General features: G+C 40.2%; 1 protein-coding gene across 2 annotated transcripts in view; it reads left to right on the top strand.

The window, feature by feature from the left end:
• hyls1 (HYLS1 centriolar and ciliogenesis associated) overlaps positions 1-22,970 on the top strand; it is a 30,612-nt gene that overhangs the window by 6,757 nt on the left and 885 nt on the right. For both annotated transcript variants that reach the window (XM_048535827.2, XM_048535829.2), the window contains exons 4-11: positions 2,506-2,600; positions 5,899-6,158; positions 9,719-9,777; positions 18,590-18,744; positions 19,119-19,179; positions 20,921-20,984; positions 22,240-22,321; positions 22,410-22,442. In XM_048535827.2, coding sequence (XP_048391784.1) covers positions 2,506-2,600; positions 5,899-6,158; positions 9,719-9,777; positions 18,590-18,744; positions 19,119-19,179; positions 20,921-20,984; positions 22,240-22,321; positions 22,410-22,442 — 809 coding nt within the window. The remainder of the gene's footprint in view (positions 1-2,505; positions 2,601-5,898; positions 6,159-9,718; positions 9,778-18,589; positions 18,745-19,118; positions 19,180-20,920; positions 20,985-22,239; positions 22,322-22,409; positions 22,443-22,970) is intronic.

The following is a 22,970-nucleotide window of genomic DNA, read 5'->3' as shown; positions in this document are numbered from 1 at the left end:
AACCTTAGGCCTCATCTGAAGTACATGTCCAATTCAGGACATCACACTTTAGTAAGGACATCAGTATTTCAGGGAGCAATTCTGCTGGATACGTACCAGGGATAAGGGACAACAGTTATTTGGAGAGGCCACTGAAGCTGAGAACACTCTCCCATTAGTGCAAAGGCAGCTCACATGGTCTTAATAGGTGTCCAAAAGGAGGGGTTTTAATAGAGAAAAGAAATGCACTCCAATGAAAATAGGGTTAGTGACTTGAGGTATTATTTAAGATATTATTTAATAATATCTTAAAGAACTGGGGGAGGTAAGGAGAATTTTTTCCCCAATAAGCAGAACTTATTGTGATATAGAATGCACTGCCTGAAAAGGGTGGTAGAAGCAAATTCAATAAAAACTTTCAAAATAAAATTAAGTAAATACTGTGAGGCAGGCCAATGGGAAAGGGGTGGGAGTATGACAATAATAGAAAAGCACTTTCAAAGACACAATGGGCCAAATCGCCTTCCTCTGTACTGCATAAGTCTATGATCCCTGTAAGAAAAAGAATCAAAAGCGAATTATATATTTCCCAGCAGTCTGATTAAGATAAATCAGAACATCAATCATATTAAATAAGATTTTTGGACAAAGACATGAAGTAGAAACAATGTGTGTCGGCATAGCTGAACCTAGTAGGGAAGTGGAAAAGAAGCCTCGTGATTCATTATATCCAACTAAGTTGCCTGGGAAAAGGCAAAAAGAAGTCTGCGCAAGAGATAAGTAAAGAAATTCCATGAAATTGAATGGTTAAGTATAATCAGAATAATGATCAACCTGAGGTATATATTGGGCTCTAACATATTATATGACAATCAAGAAGCAAGGCCTCACTCAGGTGCACTCATAAGACCTTCAGCTCATACTGAATTTATGCTGGTGTAAACACAACACTCAGCCAATTCAAGAAACAACCAAAGAATAGATCACTGCCACTGGTTTTTTATTGACAATCTGTGAACAAATCCTACATCCAGTGATAACGTGTGGGGCTTTATGCTCCTAAGATGCTGCTTGGCCTGCTGTGTTCATCCAGCCCCACACATTGTTATCACTGGATGTAGGATTTGTTCACAGATTATCAATAAAAAAAACAGTGGCAGTGATCATTCTTTGGTTGTTTCTTGAATTGGCTGAATATTATGTTTACACCGACATAAATTCAGTATGAGCTGAAGGTCGTATGAATGCACCTGAGTGAGGCCTTGCTGTGTACAACTACAACTTTTATAAGTTATCTGGATAGATATATGAATAGGAAGGGTTTGGAGGGATATGGGACAAATGATGGCAAATGGGACTAGATTAAATTTAGAATATCTGGTCAGCATAGACAAGTTGGACTGAAGGGTCTGTTTCTGTGTTGTACATCTGAGCCGGTAACGTCTGGCTAGGTGATCATTTGCTTTTTTTTAATCATTCATAATTGTGGACATCCAGCTCAAGGATGGCCCCCCACTGCTTTCTCAGTGATTCCAAAGTCAGAAAGCACTCCTGCTTTTTGACAGCTGTTTTGTTACTGGTTTACAGCTCCTGGCAAATTCTGTCAACTTTTCAAAGCAGTTCCCAGACCCATAATCTAACTGCAAAACACCCAGGTAAACCTAAAAACAAAAAGAAACTCCTGCGATCTGGCCCCATGGCAACATATGTCTGGGATGTTCCGGATAGAGATTTATGTTAAATAACTTTACTGTCAAAACAATCCTTTTGATTCTGGGACCCACTTGACTTGAAAGGGTTGCCACCATGAAACTCAGAAGGGAACCTCTTTATTTAGTACATGATTACTTAATTTAGTTTATTTAAAGACATTATTATTTAATGTTTTTCCGTCTCTCTCTCTCTCACCTTATTAGACAAACATTGGCAATGTTTTCGATGGTGATTGATTGAGACCTCTATGCTTTGCATCAGGGATTTCCATTCACCTTTTGTGGATTGAATTATTTGATGTTAAACTCCTAAAACACACTATGAAATTATTCATCTCTACAACACAGCTTTTCTTCTGAATCAATATTGGTTTAAATTAAACAACATAAAAATATATTGCATAAATGAAGTATCAATCAGTAATTATTTGGGTATCGTGGATTTAGGGATATGTAGGATCTGTAGCTTATCAAATCTGTGTGGAAGGCATGCTGAGATACGAGGATAAAGGTTCCTGAGAAATGAGCAAAACTGAAGGTGGATTCAGTTAATTATCCTAATGTTTTGCACCAATAGACTTTGTTTTTTAATTATATGTTACACAACTCATAATTTGCAGGGTTATGTTTGTATTTCACAAAATATGCAAAAATGATGCATATGTGTATCCCTGTATACATATCTGAATGAATTCATTTAAAATGCTCTGTCTGAATAAATTCTTGGTATCTATTCAAATGCATTAAATACTTAAGATTGGAGAGTGCAGATTTCTCATTTTAAAAATATTTTTGATCCCAATTTGCTATTCAGCTTCACAGGTGAGAAATGATTCCTTACATCAACATCACTTTGCAGCACCACAAAATACAATTCAACATGAGTTGACCTCAGAAAAAGAGAATCAGGTTGGTATCATTTTGCTTGCTGTGCCATTGTAGAGAAAACAGTGCAGATACAGGATGCAGCTCAATGTTTACAAAAGAATTTAGGCTGGCTATTTGAATATTAAATTTATAAGAATAGGTTAAAAATAAAGATTTTAAATATAATCATTGGAGTAAACATAAGGTAACTTGCTGAATATCAATAGCAAACATACTGTTTTAATTTTGTTGAAAGTGTAGAGTGAATTTTTTTTAAAAATGTAGTAAGTTGAAATCTTTCTGAATAGATTCCGGCAATACAAATTTTGAGAATCGGTGAAAAGAGATGTTGTCAAATTTTTCATCTTGCACTAATCAAGACAGAGTCAGAAGAATAAAAAAGACTTTAAAGGGAGCAGCAAATTTTCATACTACATGACAAAGGGTGCTGATTGGTTGGTACGTGGATTCTGAGTGGTTGAAGTGTTACCATGGAAAAGGACCAGAAAACGATTGTTTCCCATATTTGTCTTAAATTATTTTAAAATTTGTTTGAAATGAATAATTTGTAAATGTGTATTTTTCCATGGCAAGCCTTCACCCAATCAGAAATTACTTGCCTGGTTTGTATTTGAACAAAAGCTTGACGAATAGCTTTGCCCCAGTACGTTCTTGGCGACAACATTTCAACCGTTCAAAGTACACTTGCCAAAAATCTGCATCCTTTTCTCATGCATTTTAAGTTGTTGTTCCCTTTTCTTTATTCGGTACTCTTTTCAATTCTGGCCTAATTAGCACAAGATAAAATGCATTGACAGCATGCCCTTCTTTGTTTTCATCAATACTCAGACTTATAAAGCAATATTAAGCAAAGGTTTCCATGAAAATATATAAATATGTAAAGCTTAGAGGAGTAACAATACAGGAGGGACTTGATGAAACAGCAGAGGAGCTAAACTTGATGAAACTCCATAAAACAAGAATTTCAGTGATGCATTTCCAACATTATGTATGCAGAGCTAAACAGCCCCAAAGCCAACAAACAGATCAGTTCAAAGCTCTGCAGTACTAACAACTAACTGGAAGAGCAGGGTCCACAAATATCCCCTTCCCCAATAATGGGGAAACCCAGAACATCTATTTTTTTTAAAAATTCACCGCAGATGTTTTGCTTCCATCTTCACCTAGAAGTGCTGAGTGGATTATCTATTTCTGCCTCCTAAACATTACTGATACTAATCTTTGGTTAACTTGATTAACTTTACATGATATCAAGAATTGACTTGAGACGCTGGATGTTACATCGGGTTTTTTTAAAATTCGTTCATGGGATGTGGATGTCAGTTGCTAGGCCAGCGTCTGTTCCCCATCTTAAATTATCCAACAGGCAATTAAGTAGCTATTATATTGCTGTGGATTTGATATTCCATGTAGGCCGGAGCAAGTAAGCAAGACCAATTTCCTTGCCTCTGAGTCATTAATGAACCAAGTGGAGTTTTACAACAATCAATGGTAGTTAGATACCATTGGGTTTATTTTTTATTCTAGATTTTTATTGAATTCAGATCTCACCGTCTGCCCTAGTGGATTCAAATCCATGTCTCCATAACATTAGCCTAGCGTTCTGGTTTACTAGTCCAGTGACATTACCATTGTGTTGCTGGCTCCCCTGCGACGAGCGATAATAAAACTTGTGCTCTACGAGAAGCCACAGTTCTACCTAGACTGCTGCAATGCAGCTACAAAGTTGTCATCTACCTAAAAATTTGGAACATTACTAATGTATGTCCTTCCACAGAAAGCAGATTAAAAATCTAATCTGGCCGGTTACCACCCCTTCAGCTGCCCCTTGATTAACAGAAAAATAATGGAAAGGTATCTTTAGTAACAGCTATGAAGTAAAAATTACTAAGTAATAACTTCCTCCCTGCAACAACAGGTCAGAGACTGGGAAATCTGAGAACAGTAACTCTCCATCTGAGTGGAAAATTCTTAGATAAGTAACTGACTCCCCGAAGCCTGTCTGCCATCTACAAAGCACAAGCCAGGAATGTTTTGGAATACTCTCAAATTGCGAACAATGTTCAAAACTGTATGCCATGTAGGCAAAATGGCTCACTTGTTTGGCACTCCATCCACAGCATCAAACATTCATTCCCACCGATGCATTGGTAGCAATGTGTATTATGTTGTGGGTACACTGCAAGTAATTCAATGGGCTCCCTTGACAGTACCTTCCAAACCAGCAGTGTCTACCACTTAGAAGGACTGGAGTAACACATGTATGGAAGCCCTACCACCTGCAAATTCCCCTCCAAGTGACATGTCATCTTGCCTTGGAACTGTATCACTGTCTCTTCAATGTTGCTGGATCAAAATTTTTAACACCGTCCTAACACCACTTTGCAGGAGATTTGTATATTACGTAGTGAGTATTGGTCGTGTCTTTTTGTTGCTAGTTGATGTTCGTATACTCTTATGGCTAATTTTCTTCCTGTTTGTCTAATGTAATGTTTGTCGCAGTCTTTGCAGGGGATTGTGGTAGATTATATTGCATAATATATATAATACACATAGCCAATGCATCAGTGGGAATGAATGTTTGACGCTGTGGATGGAGTGCCACTTGCCTACGTGGCAAAATGTAATGTACCAATGTAATGTTTGTCGCAGCCTTTGCAGGGGATCTTGGTATATTACGTTGCGAATATACCAAGATCCTCTGCAAAGACTGCGACAAACATTACCATGGGTAGACAGGAAGAAAATTAGCTCCAAGAGTACACTAACATCAACTGGCAACAGAAGGGCAGGACCGATACTCATCTCCATCCACATGGACAAGAAAAAAAACCACCATTTTGATTGGGACAGCACCAGGATTGTGCAACAGGCCACGCAGAATCGAGCACAGGAGTTTTTAAAGGCCTGGTTCTCCACTAAGAAGGCTGTCAGCAAACACATAGAACTACAGCCTATGTATACACTCCTGAGAAGGAAAAGCGTAAGTGAGGTAACGCAGCTCAATAGACATCAGAGTTTAAATACCAGGCGGGAAACCACAAAATCCATAACCCAAGCTACAAATCTACTCAAAAACCTTCATTCTTAACTGACCTTAATGAAGTGGCAAAACTTTATTTTGCTCATCAACAATTTCATTATATGGGAAAAGTTAAATATTGGAAGAATAACTATGAACCTACCAACATCAAGAAGATTCAGGTAGACAGTTTCGGTTGTACCCTGAGGCCTAGACTAATACTCAATTGCTGTGTATTTGTAGATGAAATAGTGTATAAACAACCTGTTTTTTAATTCATGTATTCTTCTTTCCCAGTTGCAGTCATCACATAGAATCGGGATTGGTGGTCATTTTTATGGTCATCCTAATGAATTTCATCACTGTGATGCATATAGCAGATTCTCAGTAGCCTCAAATCCATTTAGATGTACATCAGCACCAACTAGGCTGTTTCTTCAGAACATTCCAAATCGGGAGAGTTATGACAGTCAAGTGCAGTCTGAGATCAGCACAAGCAGCCCTGAAGCGCCCTGTGAAAGCAAGAGAAAACCAGTTATCCGGAGAAAAGTATTACGGTATGAGAAATGAAAACTAGCTTTTACATGAATTGAAAATGTGCTTTTGGGAGGGAAAATTAGTGAAACCTGAATGTTCTGTATAACTCTATCTTGTCTTTAAATGACTTTTTAAAGAAAAGTAGCACTAAATTAAGTATTTGCTATATTCCAGTAAAATTCAAATTATCTGGAATGCACGGTGTTCAGGGATTGCAAATTCTTTTAAAACAAAGTATAACTTGTTGTAATAGAAACCAAACAAAAACATGTCTTAATGAATACTGTGATACTGTATTGTGTGCAGCTTTAGGACATTTCTAATTTTTGATTATCCTCTCTATAAACACAAAGGGAAAACTTTACTTTAGCCATCAGCCAGTTATTTTACAATCACTTCAGACTAGTGAGATTGGCATCTTAGTTGGGTGACAGTGCCTGGAAGATAGACATCTGAGATTTCAATAGTGAAGCATTTCGTTTATGGGCTGTTTAGTAATTCAAATTTTACTGTATTTAGATTGCTTAATTTTGGTTAGGTTGAGAGCAGAAACTCTTTTGATCAGAAATAGACTGTATTACCAGCTGTTTCAGCTCAGATGAAGTGTTGAAATAACTTTTAGAATCCTGAATTTCTATGGTAACTTTCATATTGTCTTAAGTACACCAATTTCACTTGTAGAATTTGAGTGCAATACAATGTAAGTAGAGCTCTGAAATATATTGGAACCACTGTACATTTCCATGTCAAATAGTCTGAATAAAACCAGAAGCTTCTAATGTTTCATTTCTAAAGCTGAAATGTTTTCAACTCTCCGATTAAACAGTTGTGACACAAATGTGAAACTTGTCAGGATTTTGATTTTTCTAAGCAGTAGATGAAATGCTCAAATGTGTTTTGTTAACATAGTTATGTTTTTACCATATTTTGACTTCAGTCTGATTCTTATTTGAGGGCGAGGGATTTCTTCTTTCTGACCCTGCCTGTGACCATGGACTTCTGATAATTTGCAGGGTAGTAAGGCTTTTTCTGCATGGCTTGCAACAATTAACAGGCAGTGGTTTACTCTCCACAACTATGATACTGGAGCTGATAACACAAACTCTGGTTGAAATCATATCAATCACAACTGAAGCTGCTGAGAACTTCCAATATACTGGCGTGCTTCAACTGTAGCAGCAAGTTATTTTTGCCACGGCCTTTCAATTATGATGTGACCATTGGTATGTCATACAGATTTGTGTTTTGGGCCTTAACTATTTCCAGCATTTATTAATGATTTAGATTTTGGGACAGAAAGCCACATAGCCCAATTTGCTGATGAGACAAAGATGGGCAGCATTGTAAGCAGGATAGACTGAACGTAAAGTTGTGGAAAGATGTTAATAAATTAATTGGTGATGTATTTCCGTATATGCATGTGTAAGATCATGTTTGGACTGCAACAGTATACCTTTTAAATGGAATCCACAAAGACTAGAGGTAGAGATAAAGGTCTCCAACTATATAAATGATTGGATTTTCATGAATAGGTACAGAAAATGAATCCAAAGCCGAATGGAATTCTGGCCTTTAAATCCAAAGAATTAAAGTGCAAGGAGTACAAATCAATGCAGTAGCTGTAGAAATTCTCTCATTACCACACCTGTGTACTGTGGGCAGTTCTTCATACCACACTTTAGGTAGGATCTATTGACCTTTGAGAGAGTGCAATGAACATTTGCCAAAATATTGTCAAGACTCTCAGCATACCTCGAATTTAAAAGGTAGGTAGTGATTTGATCAATATTATTCAAGATAATAAGAGGAACAAAGCATTTTTATCTATGCAATTTCCATTGGTTTTGAAAATTTAGGATTAAGGACCATATCCAAAAATAAGTGCAGACATTTTAAAGAGTAAAATTAGGCAGAAGTTTAGAACGCTCATCTGCAAATGACTATTGATTTTTAATTGACAATCAATTGTAACTTATAAACCTGAGATTGATTGAACACTTCTGTTATCAAAGAGTACCTGTATTAAGGGTTATAAGACAAAGGTAGATGTAGGGAGTAGGATGGCAGAACAATTGTGGTCCTGTTGAATGCCTAAACAGGCTGATTGTGTCACTTCTGTAAATGTGAGTTACCTCAGCTCCACAGTCACTGTATAACTCTCTGGCCATTCTTTACATGTAATCCTGGTCAAAACCACGTCATGCTCTGCTAGACCTATTGTTTCTTTGAATTCTGCTCCCCATAGACCAGTGGCAACTGGAGACATTGAACTTATTCAAGGCTAAACTTGATTACAAATTAAGCAGTAACTAATTTCCCACACGACACAATCTGTGGCTGCAACTCATTGGGTTTGCAAACAATTGATGTACATGTTCAAGAAAAGCTCCGCATCAAACTCTGTAAATGACTACAGTATTCCAAATTATTTATTTATAGTTTAAATGGATATAAAAGTTCTAAATATTGTTGAATATCGGGGTCCTTTTTAAAAAATGAATTTTCCTAGTATTTACCATGTAGCATGATATTTCATTTAAAAGCTATTCTAGCAGTACTTTTTAAAATCGGTCACAATGCGCATTGAACTAGCATCAACAGTTTTTTGGCACCAAATGCACCCTATTATCAATCTGTTATTTTCAAAAAAGGTATTTCTTCTTTGAAGGAATTAAAACCAACCCTCAGATGAAGGCAGGCAAAGGGTCAATGACCATCAAACATCAGCATGAGTAACAGTCCCAGGGCCACTGGGCTAAAGTTTTCAGATAATTGATTGACACAAAGAAAATAATTTGACTCTGGAAATGTATAAGAATAATTGTTCAGGGCAGAGGGAAATTCTTGTTGAGGAGTTCAGGCAGATGGAAGATGGAATATATTGAGAGGAGGAAGACCGAGAGAAGAGTTCCTCAACGGCTTGACTCTAGAGTAGGATGCTGCCCCCACCACTTTAATGAGATTGTCAAGTGGAATGTTTCAATCTGTTAGTCCTTTCATATTAGTGAACCATCCCCAATTGTATAATTTTTTTCAATCTAATTAACTAATGAATCATATCTAAATTGCTATTGCTTAACAAGGTTAATAAACGATCAGAAAATTACTAACAAACTCTCGACTGTCTATATTAGGCAACTGAGCATGAAATCCTAAAATTAACAATACCATGTACGAAAATGCTTTAATGATATTTAATAATACCTGCTGTTCTTCCCTTCCACATCCAATGCCTCATTTATGAATAATGCTTCAATGCAATGTACAATATGGAATTCAACTTCTTTCTCCTGGTCATTACTAATGTGGTTAACTTTAAATCTGGAAAGTGGGAGAAATACTGTTAAAAATGTAAATATCTAGCTATTAATAGCAAATGCATCAAAATGTAAATATTTTAATTTGGCGTGACATGTATTGTATTTGGACAGAAAGCAATGTAATGTTCACGGCTGATCTTGTTTCTTATTTTTGTACCCAGTATCCAGTAGTGCCAGTTTGTGTATTGCATTGATTTAAATATGAAGACCACTATACTTTCATAAGGTATTTGGAAAGCTTACTTATCTGTGTATTGCAGGAAGAAGAATGGACAAATGCATGTTTGTGATGAATCAGTCATCAGTGAGACTGACTCTGGTAAATATAATGCATTAGTTATTTGTCACTTCTTGCAGTGTATTTTATAAGCTAGTTCTTGTTTCTGAAGTATGGCACATTTCATTAGGCAGATTTGCTGAAATGAGATTTGTTTCTGTTCAGGTATTGGCACTGCACTAATTAAATATTCCTTAAAACTATTGAGCCCTAAGCTGCTTAACTCTATTCCTTTCCTGAAAGAGTTATTAAGCTTCTCCATCTGCTGACCAGTAGACAGTCTTGTTCTTGAATTGTTAGTTGTCGAAGAGCACGGTAGAAAACTAGCAGTCATGCAGAAATCAAATCATGGTCACTCGCTGATAAAAGGCAGTGATGATAAGGAGAAACCATCTTCTTTGTTTTGCTTTGACCAGTCAAGTCAAGACGAGTCTGTAAAATCCACTTTAGATTATAGAAAGTCCCAGATCTTGGGTGATGTTGAAGAAAAGACCATCTTGTTAGATCATCTGACTGAGACTGATATTTTGAAGAGGAGAAAGGACAATCCACGAGATCAGACCATCGATAATTCAACCAATTCTTTCAACCAAAATCTCCTGTTTGCAATGGATAACATAAGAAGTGCTGCATTATCTAATGCAGATATTGTTGGCCAGTATAGCAGTCTCAACGGAAACAAATCTAACTATACGTTAACAACAGATTTCAGCAAACCACCAGAAATTTTGGTAAGAACTAGAGTTTAGAAGCGGGCTTGTAGATTTGTTTGTCTTTTCTATCAATTTTTAATTTTTATTGAGTATACAGGGTAATTTGGTGATATAGAAGAATATGCTTGCTTTGATATTTTTAATGGAAAAATTTTAAAAACTGAGACAGGAACTCATGTTTCATAATCAAACGGTCACAAGTTTGACCAGTAACACATTCTTGCTACGGCCCCATCTGAGATGACATAATTTGGATATTGAACCGATGGATTTTTTTTTTCAAGACAATGAAATAGATATAGATAAAATGAAGTCATATAGTTCTTGGGACTAAAGGACTCAAAAGATATAGGGAGAAAGCAGGAATAGGATACTGAGTTGAATGATCAACCATGACCATGTTGAATAGTGCAGCAGGCTTAAAGGGCAGAATGGCCTATTCCTATTTCCATCTTCTATGTTTCTACAATTGCGTTCAATTTTAGCTACCTAGCATCAGCACCCCCTGTTTAGATGCAGCACTTTGCGCACTCTACCACAGCTTCAACCTCCAGTTTTCCTGGAATTAGTGTACATCTAGGGTAAAACATTGGCAGTACTACAACTGATGGAGTAGGAAGTATTGCTGTTTTAATGTTTGTCAAGAGAACTATACGCATGTGTGTATACATGCTCTGTAAAAGCAAAAGTCATACATGCTCATGTTCTGTAAAAGATTAGGTATTGCCAGAGGATCACAGTTAAGATTCCTTTACATAAAGAAAGGAAACAACAACCTGTAAACTGTGCACCAATCCGCTTAACATTAATGACATGAAAGGTATCAGAAGTTACAGTAAAAGCAAATCAAAATATCCTTCGATTCCAAGAGGAGAAAGAAGTCATTTTTAACTAAAACAAAATTCTTTGAATTGATATTAGAAGGAGTAGGTGTGTAGTCAGATTGTCAAAAAGCCTTTGATAAGGCCCCTCAATAATCTTATGACAGAGTTTAGGGCTTGTGGAGTCCGAATGGACATTGTAGTGGTTGAAAAATAATAGAGATTTTGGGGTAAAAAGCTGTTTCTTAAGATTAAAGAAGCAGTGTTCCACAAGAATCATTGCTCAGATCTCAGTTATTCATTATTTTGTAACATGTTTTAAGGAAGAAAATCTGCCATCCTTACTTAGTCTGGCTGACCTTTCACTTAAGTTCATAGTAATGTAGTTGACTCTTCACTGCATCTGAAATGGCTTTGCAAGCTACTAAGTTCAGAGGCAATCTCAGATGAGCAATAAATGTCAGCCTTGCCAGCTATGCTGATGTCAGTCAAGAAAATTGAAAAATAATTATATTGATTTTGGAATTAGGAATGAATAGCTCCGCTAGGATTTGCAGATGATACCATCCTGAAGGAATTAATAAGACAGAGAAAGAATACAACGTGAAATTGCAGCAGTAAACTTTCAGACTATGTAGTTATGTGCCAAATGAATATTCAACATTCATAAATGAAAGGCAATGCAACTTTGCAGGACAAGAAAAAAATTCTCTTTGGAAGTTGAATCAAGTAGAATAGCAAAGAGATCCAAGACACATGAATACTTGAAAGGTATGACCCGGAAGCACAGAAGATCACAGGAACCTTTTGTGTGTACACAGCTTCCTTAAGATATCAGGACAGGTGGAGAAAGTGATTAAGAAGGCATAAAATTCCATCCCCTATTCCCAATTCCTTCACCTCCACCGCATCTGCTCCCAGGATGAGGCATTCCACTCCCATACATCTCAGATGTCCTTGTTCTTCAAGGATCACAACACCTCCCACCTCGTCTCCGTGTCCCCCCCCCCGCAGTGGTCGAGAATGCCCGCGATCGTGTCTCCCGCATTTTCTGCAACTCATCCCTCACACCTCATCCCCACAATAACCACCAAAAGACAATCCCCCTCATCCTCCCATACCAACCTCTGGATCCAATGCATCATCCTCCAACCCTTCCGCCATCTGCAATCCGACCCCACACCAAAGACATTTTTCCATCCCCACCCTTATCTGCTTTCCGGAGGGACCACTCTCTCCGTGACCCCCTTGTCCGGTCCACATTCCCCTCCAACCCCACCACACCTAGCACTTTCCCCTGCAACTGCAGGAAGTGCTACACTTGCCACCCACAACACCTCCCTCACCCCCATCCCAGGCCCCAAGAAGACTTTCCATATCAAGCAGATGTTCACCTGCACACCTGCCAATGTGATATGCTGCGTCCGCTGTACTTGTTGTAGCCTCCTGTACATCGGGGAAACCAAGCAGAGGCTTGGGGACTGCTTTGCAGAACACTATGCTCGGTTCGCAATAAACAACTGCATCTCCCAGTCGTGAACCATTTCAACTCTTCCACCCCTTTCCCCCCCACCCCCACCCCCACCCCCCCATTCCATAGACATGTCCATCCTGGGCCTCCTGCACTGCCACAACGATGCCACCCAAAAGTTGCAGGAACAGCAACTCATATTCCGCTTGGAAACCCTGCAGCCCAATGGTATCAATGTGGATTTCACAAGCTTCAAAATCTCCCCTCTTCCCACTGCATCCCAAAACTGGCCCAGCTCGTCCCCGCCTCCCTAATCTGTTCTTCCTCTCACCTATCCCCTCCTCCCACCTGAAGCCGCACCTTCATTTCCTACCCACTAACCTCATCCCGCCCCCTTGACCTGTCCGTCCTCCCCGGACTGACCTATCCCCACCTACACTCTCCTCTACTGGCTCCATCCCCACCCCTTTAACTTGTCTGTCTCCTCTCCACCTATATTCTCCTCTATCCATCTTTAATCCACCTCCCCATCTCTCCCTATTTATTTCAGAACCCTCTTCCCCCTCCCCCACTTCCGATGAAGGGTCTAGGCTCAAAACGTCCGCTTTTGTGCTCCTAAGATGCTGCTTGGCCTGCTGTGTTCATCCAGCTCCACACTTTGTTATACGGGATAGCTGCTTGTTTTTGCTAAAACATAGCCTCCCTGCTCTTAAACTCTATGCTGAAACTGTCTTTAAAAAAATTGGTTAGGCTGCAGCTACAGTGTTATGTGCAGCTCTAGAACCCCCATTACAGGGGGGATGTGAACGCTAGAGAGGCTGCAGAGGAGATTGACCAGAATTTTTCCTGAGCTGGGATCTGGGATTTTCCATGCAGCGGATGAGATTGGGAGGGAGGGGAAGAGGGCGGAACACATGATTGAGCTGTATAAGATTGAGGGACATAGACATGGTAGATAGCAAGAGTCCTTTACCCTTCATGGAGTGATCAATGACTGGGGGCATAGCTTTTAGGTTAAGACTGAAGGTTTAGAGGGGATATCAGGAAAATTCTTCATTTTCTGAAGAAGAGTCCAAACCTGAAATGTCAGCTTTCCTCCTCCTCTGATGCTGCTCGGCCTACTGTGTTCATCCAGTTCTGCATCTAGTTATCTCATTCTCCAGCATTAGCGGTTCCCACTATCTGTAACAAAAACATAGGACTTATTTCTAAGGGAGCGGAATTCAGATTTTTTTTGAACTTGTATAGGACCTTGATCAGGCCACATGTAGCATTGTGCACTATTCTAGCCTCCCTATAAAATAGACGTAGAAGCAACAGACATTTTGAAAAGGATTTATAGGGATGATATCAGAATTAAGATTACAGCTATTGGAAAAGATTGAACAGAAGGGGCTTTTATGTTCTTTATTAAAAAGAAGTCTTGGAAGTGACTTGAGAGTGGTCATTAACATTGAGTTGGATCGGGTAGATGTGGTGAAAAATTTTTATTCAGGGGTTGGGAGGGGCACGGTTGGTGGTGGAGAGGAGGTAGGGGTCCTTAATTCAATATTTAAGATTCCAGACAAAATCATGAGCTCTCTTGAAATGAAAACTGAGTGGACAGTAGTTTTTTTGTGAACCAATCTTGTATATAACCACCTTTTGTTTCTGAATTGCCAATGCATTTTTTTCATGTCTGATGGTAGATAGTGAAACTTCATGGTACAAAAAGGCATGCTGCAAATGTTCCTTTTTTTCCAATGTAACAAAGGAATTATGAGGCTTTATACAAAGAAACAGCAGAGGAGGGTGTCAATTTATATTTATTTAGTCTTTCATGGGATGCAGCCATCCCTAATTGCCACTGTACTGATTTGATAGTTTGATAGGCCGTTTCAGAAGCAGCTAAGATTCACCTACATTGCTATGGCTTGCGGCTAAGGCCAGCAGATTTCCTTCTGAAAACCCCCTTCCTAATGGTTTTATTTCTAAGATTTGTTCGTGGAATGTGGGTGAATATTGCTTGGTCAGTAATTATTGCTCATCCCTAATTGCCCTAGAAAAGGTGCTGCTGAGCTCAAGTTGGGAGCTGCTGAAATCCTTGTGGCTTAGGGACACCCACTATTTGGAAGGGAGTTCCAGGATTTTGACCCAGCAACAGTGAAGAAACAGCAATATAGTTCCAACTCAGGATGGTGTATAACTTGGAAGGGAATTTGCAGGTGGTGGTAGAGGTCACCGGCTCGGAAGATGCTGTTGGAAGAGCTATTAGTGAAGCAAATGTCAACTCAGAGTCATAGTCAGATTCATACAGCATTGAAACAGATCCTTCTGAACAACTCATCCATACCAACCAGGTTTTCCAAACTAAACTAGTATCATTTGCCCATATCCCTCAAACTTCTCCTATATGTGTACCTGGTCAAGATAATAAAATGTGAGGCTGGATGAACACAGCAGGCCAAGCAGCAGATCAGGAGCACAAAAGCTGACGTTTCGGGCCTGGACCCTTCATCAGAGAGGGGGATGGGGAGAGGGAACTGGAATAAATAGGGAGAGAGGGGGAGGCGGACCGAAGATGGAGAGTAAAGAAGATAGGTGGAGAGAGTATAGGTGGGGAGGTAGGGAGGGGATAGGTCAGTCCAGGGAAGACGGACAGGTCAAGGAGGTGGGATGAGGTTAGTAGGTAGATGGGGGTGTGGCTTGGGGTGGGAGGAAGGGATGGGTGAGAGGAAGAACCGGTTAGGGAGGCAGAGACAGGTTGGACTGGTTTTGGGATGCAGTGGGTGGGGGGGAAGAGCTGGGCTGGTTGTGTGGTGCAGTGGGGGGAGGGGACGAACTGGGCTGGTTTAGGGATGCAGTAGGGGAAGGGGAGATTTTGAAACTGGTGAAGTCCACATTGATACCATTAGGCTGCAGGGTTCCCAGGCGGAATATGAGTTGCTGTTCCTGCAACCTTCGGTTGGCATCATTGTGGCAGTGCAGGAGGCCCATGATGGACATGTCATCTAGAGAATGGGAGGGTGAGTGGAAATGGTTTGCGACTGGGAGGTGCAGTTGTTTGTTGCGAACTGAGCGGAGGTCTTCTGCATAGCGGTCTCCAAGCCTCCGCTTGGTTTCCCCAATGTAGAGGAAATCCCTGTTCCGCACCTACACAGGCCCCAAACCCCACCTCTTCCTCCGGTACATTGATGACTGTATCGGCGCCGCCTCTTGCTCCCCAGAGGAGCTCAAACAGTTCATCCACTTCACCAACACCTTCCACCCCAACCTTCAGTTCACCTGGGCCATCTCCAGCACATCCCTCACCTTCCTGGACCTCTCAGTCTCCATCTCAGGCAACCAGCTTGTAACTGATGTCCATTTCAAGCCCTCCGACTCCCACAGCTACCTAGAATACACCTCCTCCCACCCAACCTCCTGCAAAAATTCCATTCCCTATTCCCAATTCCTCCGCCTCCGCCCCCACGATAAGACATTCCACTCCCGCACATCCCAGATGTCCAAGTTCTTCAAGGACCGCAACTTTCCCCCCACAGTGATCGAGAACGCCCTTGACCGCGTCTCCCGTATTTCCCGCAACACATCCTCACACCCCGCCCCCACCACAACCGCCCTAAGAGGATCCCCCTCGTTCTCACATACCACCCTACCAACCTCCGGATACAACGCAACATCCTCCGACACTTCCACCATTTACAATCTGACCCCACCACCCAAGACATTTTTCCATCCCCACCCCTGTCTGCTTTCCGGAGAGACCACTCTCTCCGTGACTCCCTTGTTCGCTCCACACTGCCCTCCAACCCCACCACACCCGGCACCTTCCCCTGCAACCGCAGGAAATGCTACACTTGCCCCCACACCTCCTCCCTCACCCCTATCCCAGGCCCCAAGATGACATTCCACATTAAGCAGAGGTTCACCTGCACATATGCCAATGTGGTATACTGCATCCACTGTACCCGGTGTGGTTTCCTCTACATTGGGGAAACCAAGCGGAGGCTTGGAGACCGCTTTGCAGAACACCTCCGCTCAGTTCGCAACAAACAACTGCACCTCCCAGTCGCAAACCATTTCCACTCCCCCTCCCATTCTCTTGATGACATGTCCATCATGGGCCTCCTGCACTGCCACAATGATGCCACCCGAAGGTTGCAGGAACAGCAACTCATATTCCGCTTGGGAACCCTGCAGCCATATGGTATCAATGTGGACTTCACCAGTTTCAAAATCTCCCCTTCCCCTACTGCATCCCTAAACCAGCCCAGTTCGTCCCCTCCCCCCACTGCACCACACAACCAGCCCAGCTCTTCCCCCCCACCCACTGCATCCCAAAACCAGTCCAACCTGTCTCTGCCTCCCTAACCGGTTCTTCCTCTCACCCATCCCTTCCTCCCACCCCAAGCCGCACCCCCATCTACCTACTAACCTCATCCCACCTCCTTGACCTGTCCGTCTTCCCTGGACTGACCTATCCCCTCCCTACCTCCCCACCTATACTCTCTCCACCTATCTTCTTTACTCTCCATCTTCGGTCCGCCTCCCCCTCTCTCCCTATTTATTCCAGTTCCCTCTCCCCATCCCCCTCTCTGATGAAGGGTCCAGGCCCGAAACGTCAGCTTTTGTGCTCCTGAGATGCTGCTTGGCCTGCTGTGTTCATCCAGCCTCACATTTTATTATCTTGGAATCCTCCAGCATCTGCAGTTCCCATTATCTCTGTGTACCTGTTCAAATGTCTTTTAAATATTATGTGTACCTGCCTGAACCACTTCCTCTGGCAGCTCATTCTGTGTGGAAGACATTGTCCCTCTGGTCCTTTTTTAAATCTTTCCCCTCTCACCTTAAACCTGTGCCCTCTAATTTTGAACTTCCCTACCCTGGGAAAAAGATCTTTTGCTATTTACCTTTCCTATGCCTTTCATGACCTTTGTAAGGTCACTCCTAAACCACGTACACTCCAGGGGGGGAAGAAGTCCCAGCCTCTCCTTATAACACAAACCCTCCAACGCTGGTAACATCCTTGTGAAATTTTCTGTACCCTTTCCAAATTAATAACACCTTTGCAGTAGCAAGGTGACCTGAACTGTATGCAGTACTCCAAAAGTTGTCCCACCAATGTCCTGTACAGCCACAACATGACAAACCAACTTTTTGGTCATTGCAGTGATCAAGTGTGCCAAACATCTCTTTCACCATTCTATCTACCTGAGATGCCACTTTCAAGGAGCTATGTATCTGAACCCCTTGGCCTCTGTTCGAAAACACTCCACAGGGCCCTACCATTAACTGTGTAAGTCCTGCTCTGACTTGTCTTAAGGCAATGCAACACTTCAAATTTTATCAAATTAAAATCCATCTGGCAATTCTCGGCCCATTGGCCCAGCTGATCAAGATCCTGTGTACTCTTAGATAAACTTCTCCGTCCACCATAGTACAAATTTTGGTGTCATCTACAAACTTACTAACCATGCTCCCTATATTCTCATCCAGATTGTTTTATATAAATGACTAACAAACAGCAGTGGACCTAACCACGATCATTGTGGAACATATAATTACAGAAAGAATCAAATGTTGTAAGAATTCATGAAATATTTTATACAAGGACCTAATGTCCAGGGAAACTATGCTAATCTCTATTTTAAAGGACTGAGAAGAGGAAGAATTTCTTCACACAGAGTTGTGAATCTGTGGAATTCTCTCCCACAGGAAGCTGTTGGGGCCAGTTCATGAGATATGTTCAAGGAGCTGGATCTGGTGATTCTAATCCTGAACTAAGAAGTACTGGAAAACGTTTGCTTTGCTATTTGATATAACATCTTTATCAATGGTTCTGTAATCTTTTGTTAAACCTTTTTGAAAAGATGAAGTCAGTGAATTGGAACAAAGATTCAGCAAATTTCAAACTTTCAGCAACGAAGCAGAGTCTGATACACAAACTGAAGAATTGGGCAACAGACCTGGAAGCATAACTGGAAGACGACCAAATTCTGCCCAACCATTCTTCACAAGAGATCTGGTAACTAATCTGAACAATGTCCTGCCTTTGCTTGTTTCTGTACTAATTTGGCTCAGGGACGTTTCTTACTCCAGTATGTTTGTGGTTAACTTGTAGGATGAAAACTAAAGATTGAAATATTCAAATAGAATGAACAAATAATCCTCCAGTTAGGATACATGCATGGAATTAAACTTAGGTATAACTGCTCTTTACAGAATGACTTGCTTTTTGGGATGTGGACAGGGTATTGACCAACTCTGGTTGCCCTCAAGGGCATTGAGTCAAACTACAGATTGTACAAGAATTATGAGCCAGAGCAAGCAACTTCTCTGAACGTTTGTTCCAATTTTACAAACAAGGCAACATATTCAGAAATGTATTTTTCTTTGCAGTGGAACTGTGGGCCCGGAGGAAATGAGGGTTATAGTTCTGTTTCAAACCAACCAAAGTCATGTGAGTATTATCATTTTGTCTTTGCTGTATCTTTCAATAATTTAAGAATTCATGAAATATTTTGTACAAGGACCTAATGTCCAAGGAAACATGCTAATTTCTATTTTAAAGCAAAGGACTGAGATGAGGAAAGATTTCTTTACTCAGCGTTGTGGGCCTGTGGAATTCTCTCCCACAGGAAACTGTTGGGGCTAATTCATTAGATATATTCAAGAGGGAGCTAGATGTGGCCATTATGACTAAAAGGGATTGAGGGGTATGGCGAGAAAGCAGGAATGCAATACCGAGATTGTGAGATCAGCCATGATCAAATTGAATTGTGGTGCAGACTTAGAGGGTTGAATGACCCACTCCTGCGCCTATTTCTGTTTCTAAGCAATACTAAAATCCAGAGACTACATTAGATTTTACTAAATTAAGCTTTGTACTGCCACTTTCTTGATTCAGACTCCTAACACAGTATGCACACTAAATATGGCCCTCTCAACTTCATGGTAAATCAACCTATTAAAATAGTGCACATTGTAATAGTACTTGTATGCAAACAAAACATGTAGTTTCACGCCCCTCTCCAAGAGTGAATATAGTCTACAGCTGTCTCCCTTCAATATTGTCAGTAAAGTCATATTTTATATGAAATATTAAATTAGAGGAAAACATGCCTGTCAGAGTGAGCACAAAGAAACAAGGATAGGAAAAAAACCATTTAGCCCATTGGGACTGAGATAATAGGAACTGCAGATGCTGAAGAATCAGAGACAACAAGGTGTAGAGCTGGACGAACACAGCAGGTCAAGCAGCACCATAGGAGCAGGAAGGCTGACGTTTCAGGCCTAGACCCTTCTTTAGAAATGGGGGAGGGGAAGGGGGTTCTGAAATAAATTGGGAGAGGGGGAGTCAGTTCCAAGATGGATAGAGGAGAAGATAGGTGGAGAGAGGACTGTTCTGTTGTACAGTAAGTTCTGACTGTGACTTTAACTCTGCTTTTTTATTTGTCCCACACTTACTCCCCCACCCACCCCACCGTGTTGTTTTATATCAAAATCTTCATTCAGTTTGAATATAATCAACTCAGTGTTCAATGCTGTCTGGTTCAGAATATTCTAAATACTAATAATACTGAGAAAAGAAATTCCTGCCGATCGGTCATAATTGGGAGGCTCCTTAATTTGGAACTATAGTTCCCATAGTTTTACATTTCCTGAGAGGAAACACTGTCTCTGCCTACTGTAAAATACTCCTTAATCTTATTTAAATAACATCAGCTCTGATTCTTCTAAATTTAAATGAATATGGTTCCAACCTTCTTCACAAAACTGTCTCAATCTTAGGAATCAGCCTACTTGAACCTTCACTGAACCATCTCCAGTATAAATACATCCATCATTAAAAGAGAGATTAAAACTGCAAACAGCATTCCGTATGTGCCAGACCACTGCCCTGTACAGTTGTAAGCAGGGTTCATTACTTTTATACCCCATTCCCCTTGCAACAAGGCCATGGGATGGGCATAAATGATCATATAACACTACTCAAAATGGAGGAGGACTCTCTATTCCTGAGCAAAGTTATTCTTCTGTATTAGCTAGCTTAACTGGCCATTGTTTACTGCCTCCATGAGAAACTGTAAGTCTGTTAATATGTTATCCGAATGTGATGAGACAAAATAGAAACATAACTTTGCTTAATCAAAATAGTACAGAATATACACTAAATCCTTTTTAAATGAATGCTGTTGCAGTTATTAGACCATTAATGGATCATCCTCACACAAGAAACATAAAGAAAAGTGATCCTGTAGCAAAGTAAGTGTTGGATTGTTAATTATTTCCTTTTTTTTCAAAGCCTGCAATATAATTTGTACAAAAGATTACAATGTAATCTTACACTTAACATTAATACATGTGTTGCTATGATTTTGTCTGCCATTCCACTATTCTCTGCAATTTTTAGGTTATCTTTCAGGACACATGATTATCCTTTCTTTTCATTCATCCTCCCCACTCCTAGAGTTGCCATTCCCTCTTTGATATTTTTGATCTTTATTCCATCACACTGAGTCCTTTCTGCTCTTTCCTGACACTTCCCCCTTGTAATAAAAGCACTTGCTTGTATTTTCTCAAACCATGCCTACAATCCCATATTATTTTGTATGTGAGCCAGGTAGTCATCCAATTCCATGTTTGTCAGACCAAGTGGCTACTTTTTGACGTCTGTTTAATTCACAAGTCATCCTGACATTACTTGTTTTGGTTCGATCAAATAACTTTGTCTCTGCTCTTCATCCTTAAGCTCTGATATTATTCAAGCTTGAGCCAGAATTTGGAACAGAAGCTTTTTGATAGACATTCTGTTGCCTTCTGTCCTCAGAGATTTTGTTTATCTTTAACTATAATTTTCTTGAAGTTGATTGATGTAGATATGAGACAGAAGAGATATTTTCAAGCACAGTTTGGGAGAAGAAATGACATTTGCATTGAACAGACTTATCAGTCTTCTGCTGTTTCTCATATTAGATTTTATTCATTTTCACTAAAGATTTTTGTGCATCTTCATCCATTTCATGCTCTTGTTACTTTAATGTCCTTTTAACTTTCACATTGCATTCTTTCATTATTTCAATCACCTGTTTGACTAATCAGTTCTTAACTCTGTTTGTGACATTAATAAGACTAATCAAAATTAATGCTGTAATGTTTCCCATTTCCAGATGCTGACATGTCTACCATGTTCAGCATTTATTTGTTCTAACATCCATTGCCATTTAAGTAGGGATCATGGCAAAATATTTCTCAAAACTATCTTTATTTCCCCTGACATATTTTAGTGGTTCATTGAATGCTTCCAGTTTTATCATGTTCCCAAAACTCTATCCCTTTAGTTTTTCCTTCATAAATATACCTTAAGACTTGTCTGAATGTAAGTAATTAAGCTGAATTACTGTATTATGTTAAAATTTGTGCTTGTAAAGTACAGAGTACTTAGTGTGAAGTCAGAGTCACAATTGTTAGGAACACAGACATCTAAATGGAAGACTTGTATTTGCAATTGTACTTTAAGGTATTTTGAATATAAGCAAAACTGGGAAACTTTCAAAGCTCCTGGAGAAAAAGATAGGAAAGAACTGCGATGGGGGATAAGGGTATGTATCTCTAATCCTTTACCAGCACATTCTCGAATTTGAGATGTTAAGAACTGAATTGTTTCAAGTATATGTTGTTCTTCCCTAGGAACAAATGCTTTATAAGAACCAACTACCTCCGGTGAGTGGTCTGTTTTCTAGTTTCCTACTGAATCCCACTATCCCCAATCCACAACCATGACTATTAGCCAGGTCCTCTCGAACAGTAGTTGTAACATTTAATCTAAATTTACATTATTTTAAACTTCACAGAATCCCTAGTGTGGAAGCAAGTCATTCGGCTTTCGGGTTCACACTGACCCTCCACAAAAAGCATCCCACCCAGACCCACACTCCTGCTCTTTCCCTGTAACCCTGCATCCCTGGCTAATCCAGCTCGCTTGCACATCTTTGGAATGTGGGAGGAAACCCACACAGAAATGAGTATGTACAAACTCCACACAGTTATGCAAGGGTGGAATCAAACCTGGGTCCCTGGTGTTCAGAGGCAGCATTGCTAACCAGTGAGCCCCTGTGACACCCTTTAAATATCAGCAATAGATATCTTTTATTACAGTGTAAGTGCAAGATATTAATGAATACCTTTTGGTAGTTTATCTACTGTATCATCACTGGTTAGTGGAAGTTTTGACACTACTTTTCAGGCATT

The sequence above is a fragment of the Stegostoma tigrinum genome, chromosome 9 (genome assembly GCF_030684315.1).
Source record: "Stegostoma tigrinum isolate sSteTig4 chromosome 9, sSteTig4.hap1, whole genome shotgun sequence".
In the NCBI taxonomy this organism is placed as follows: Eukaryota; Metazoa; Chordata; class Chondrichthyes; order Orectolobiformes; family Stegostomatidae; genus Stegostoma; species Stegostoma tigrinum.
This window is presented reverse-complemented; position numbering and strand designations above follow the sequence as displayed.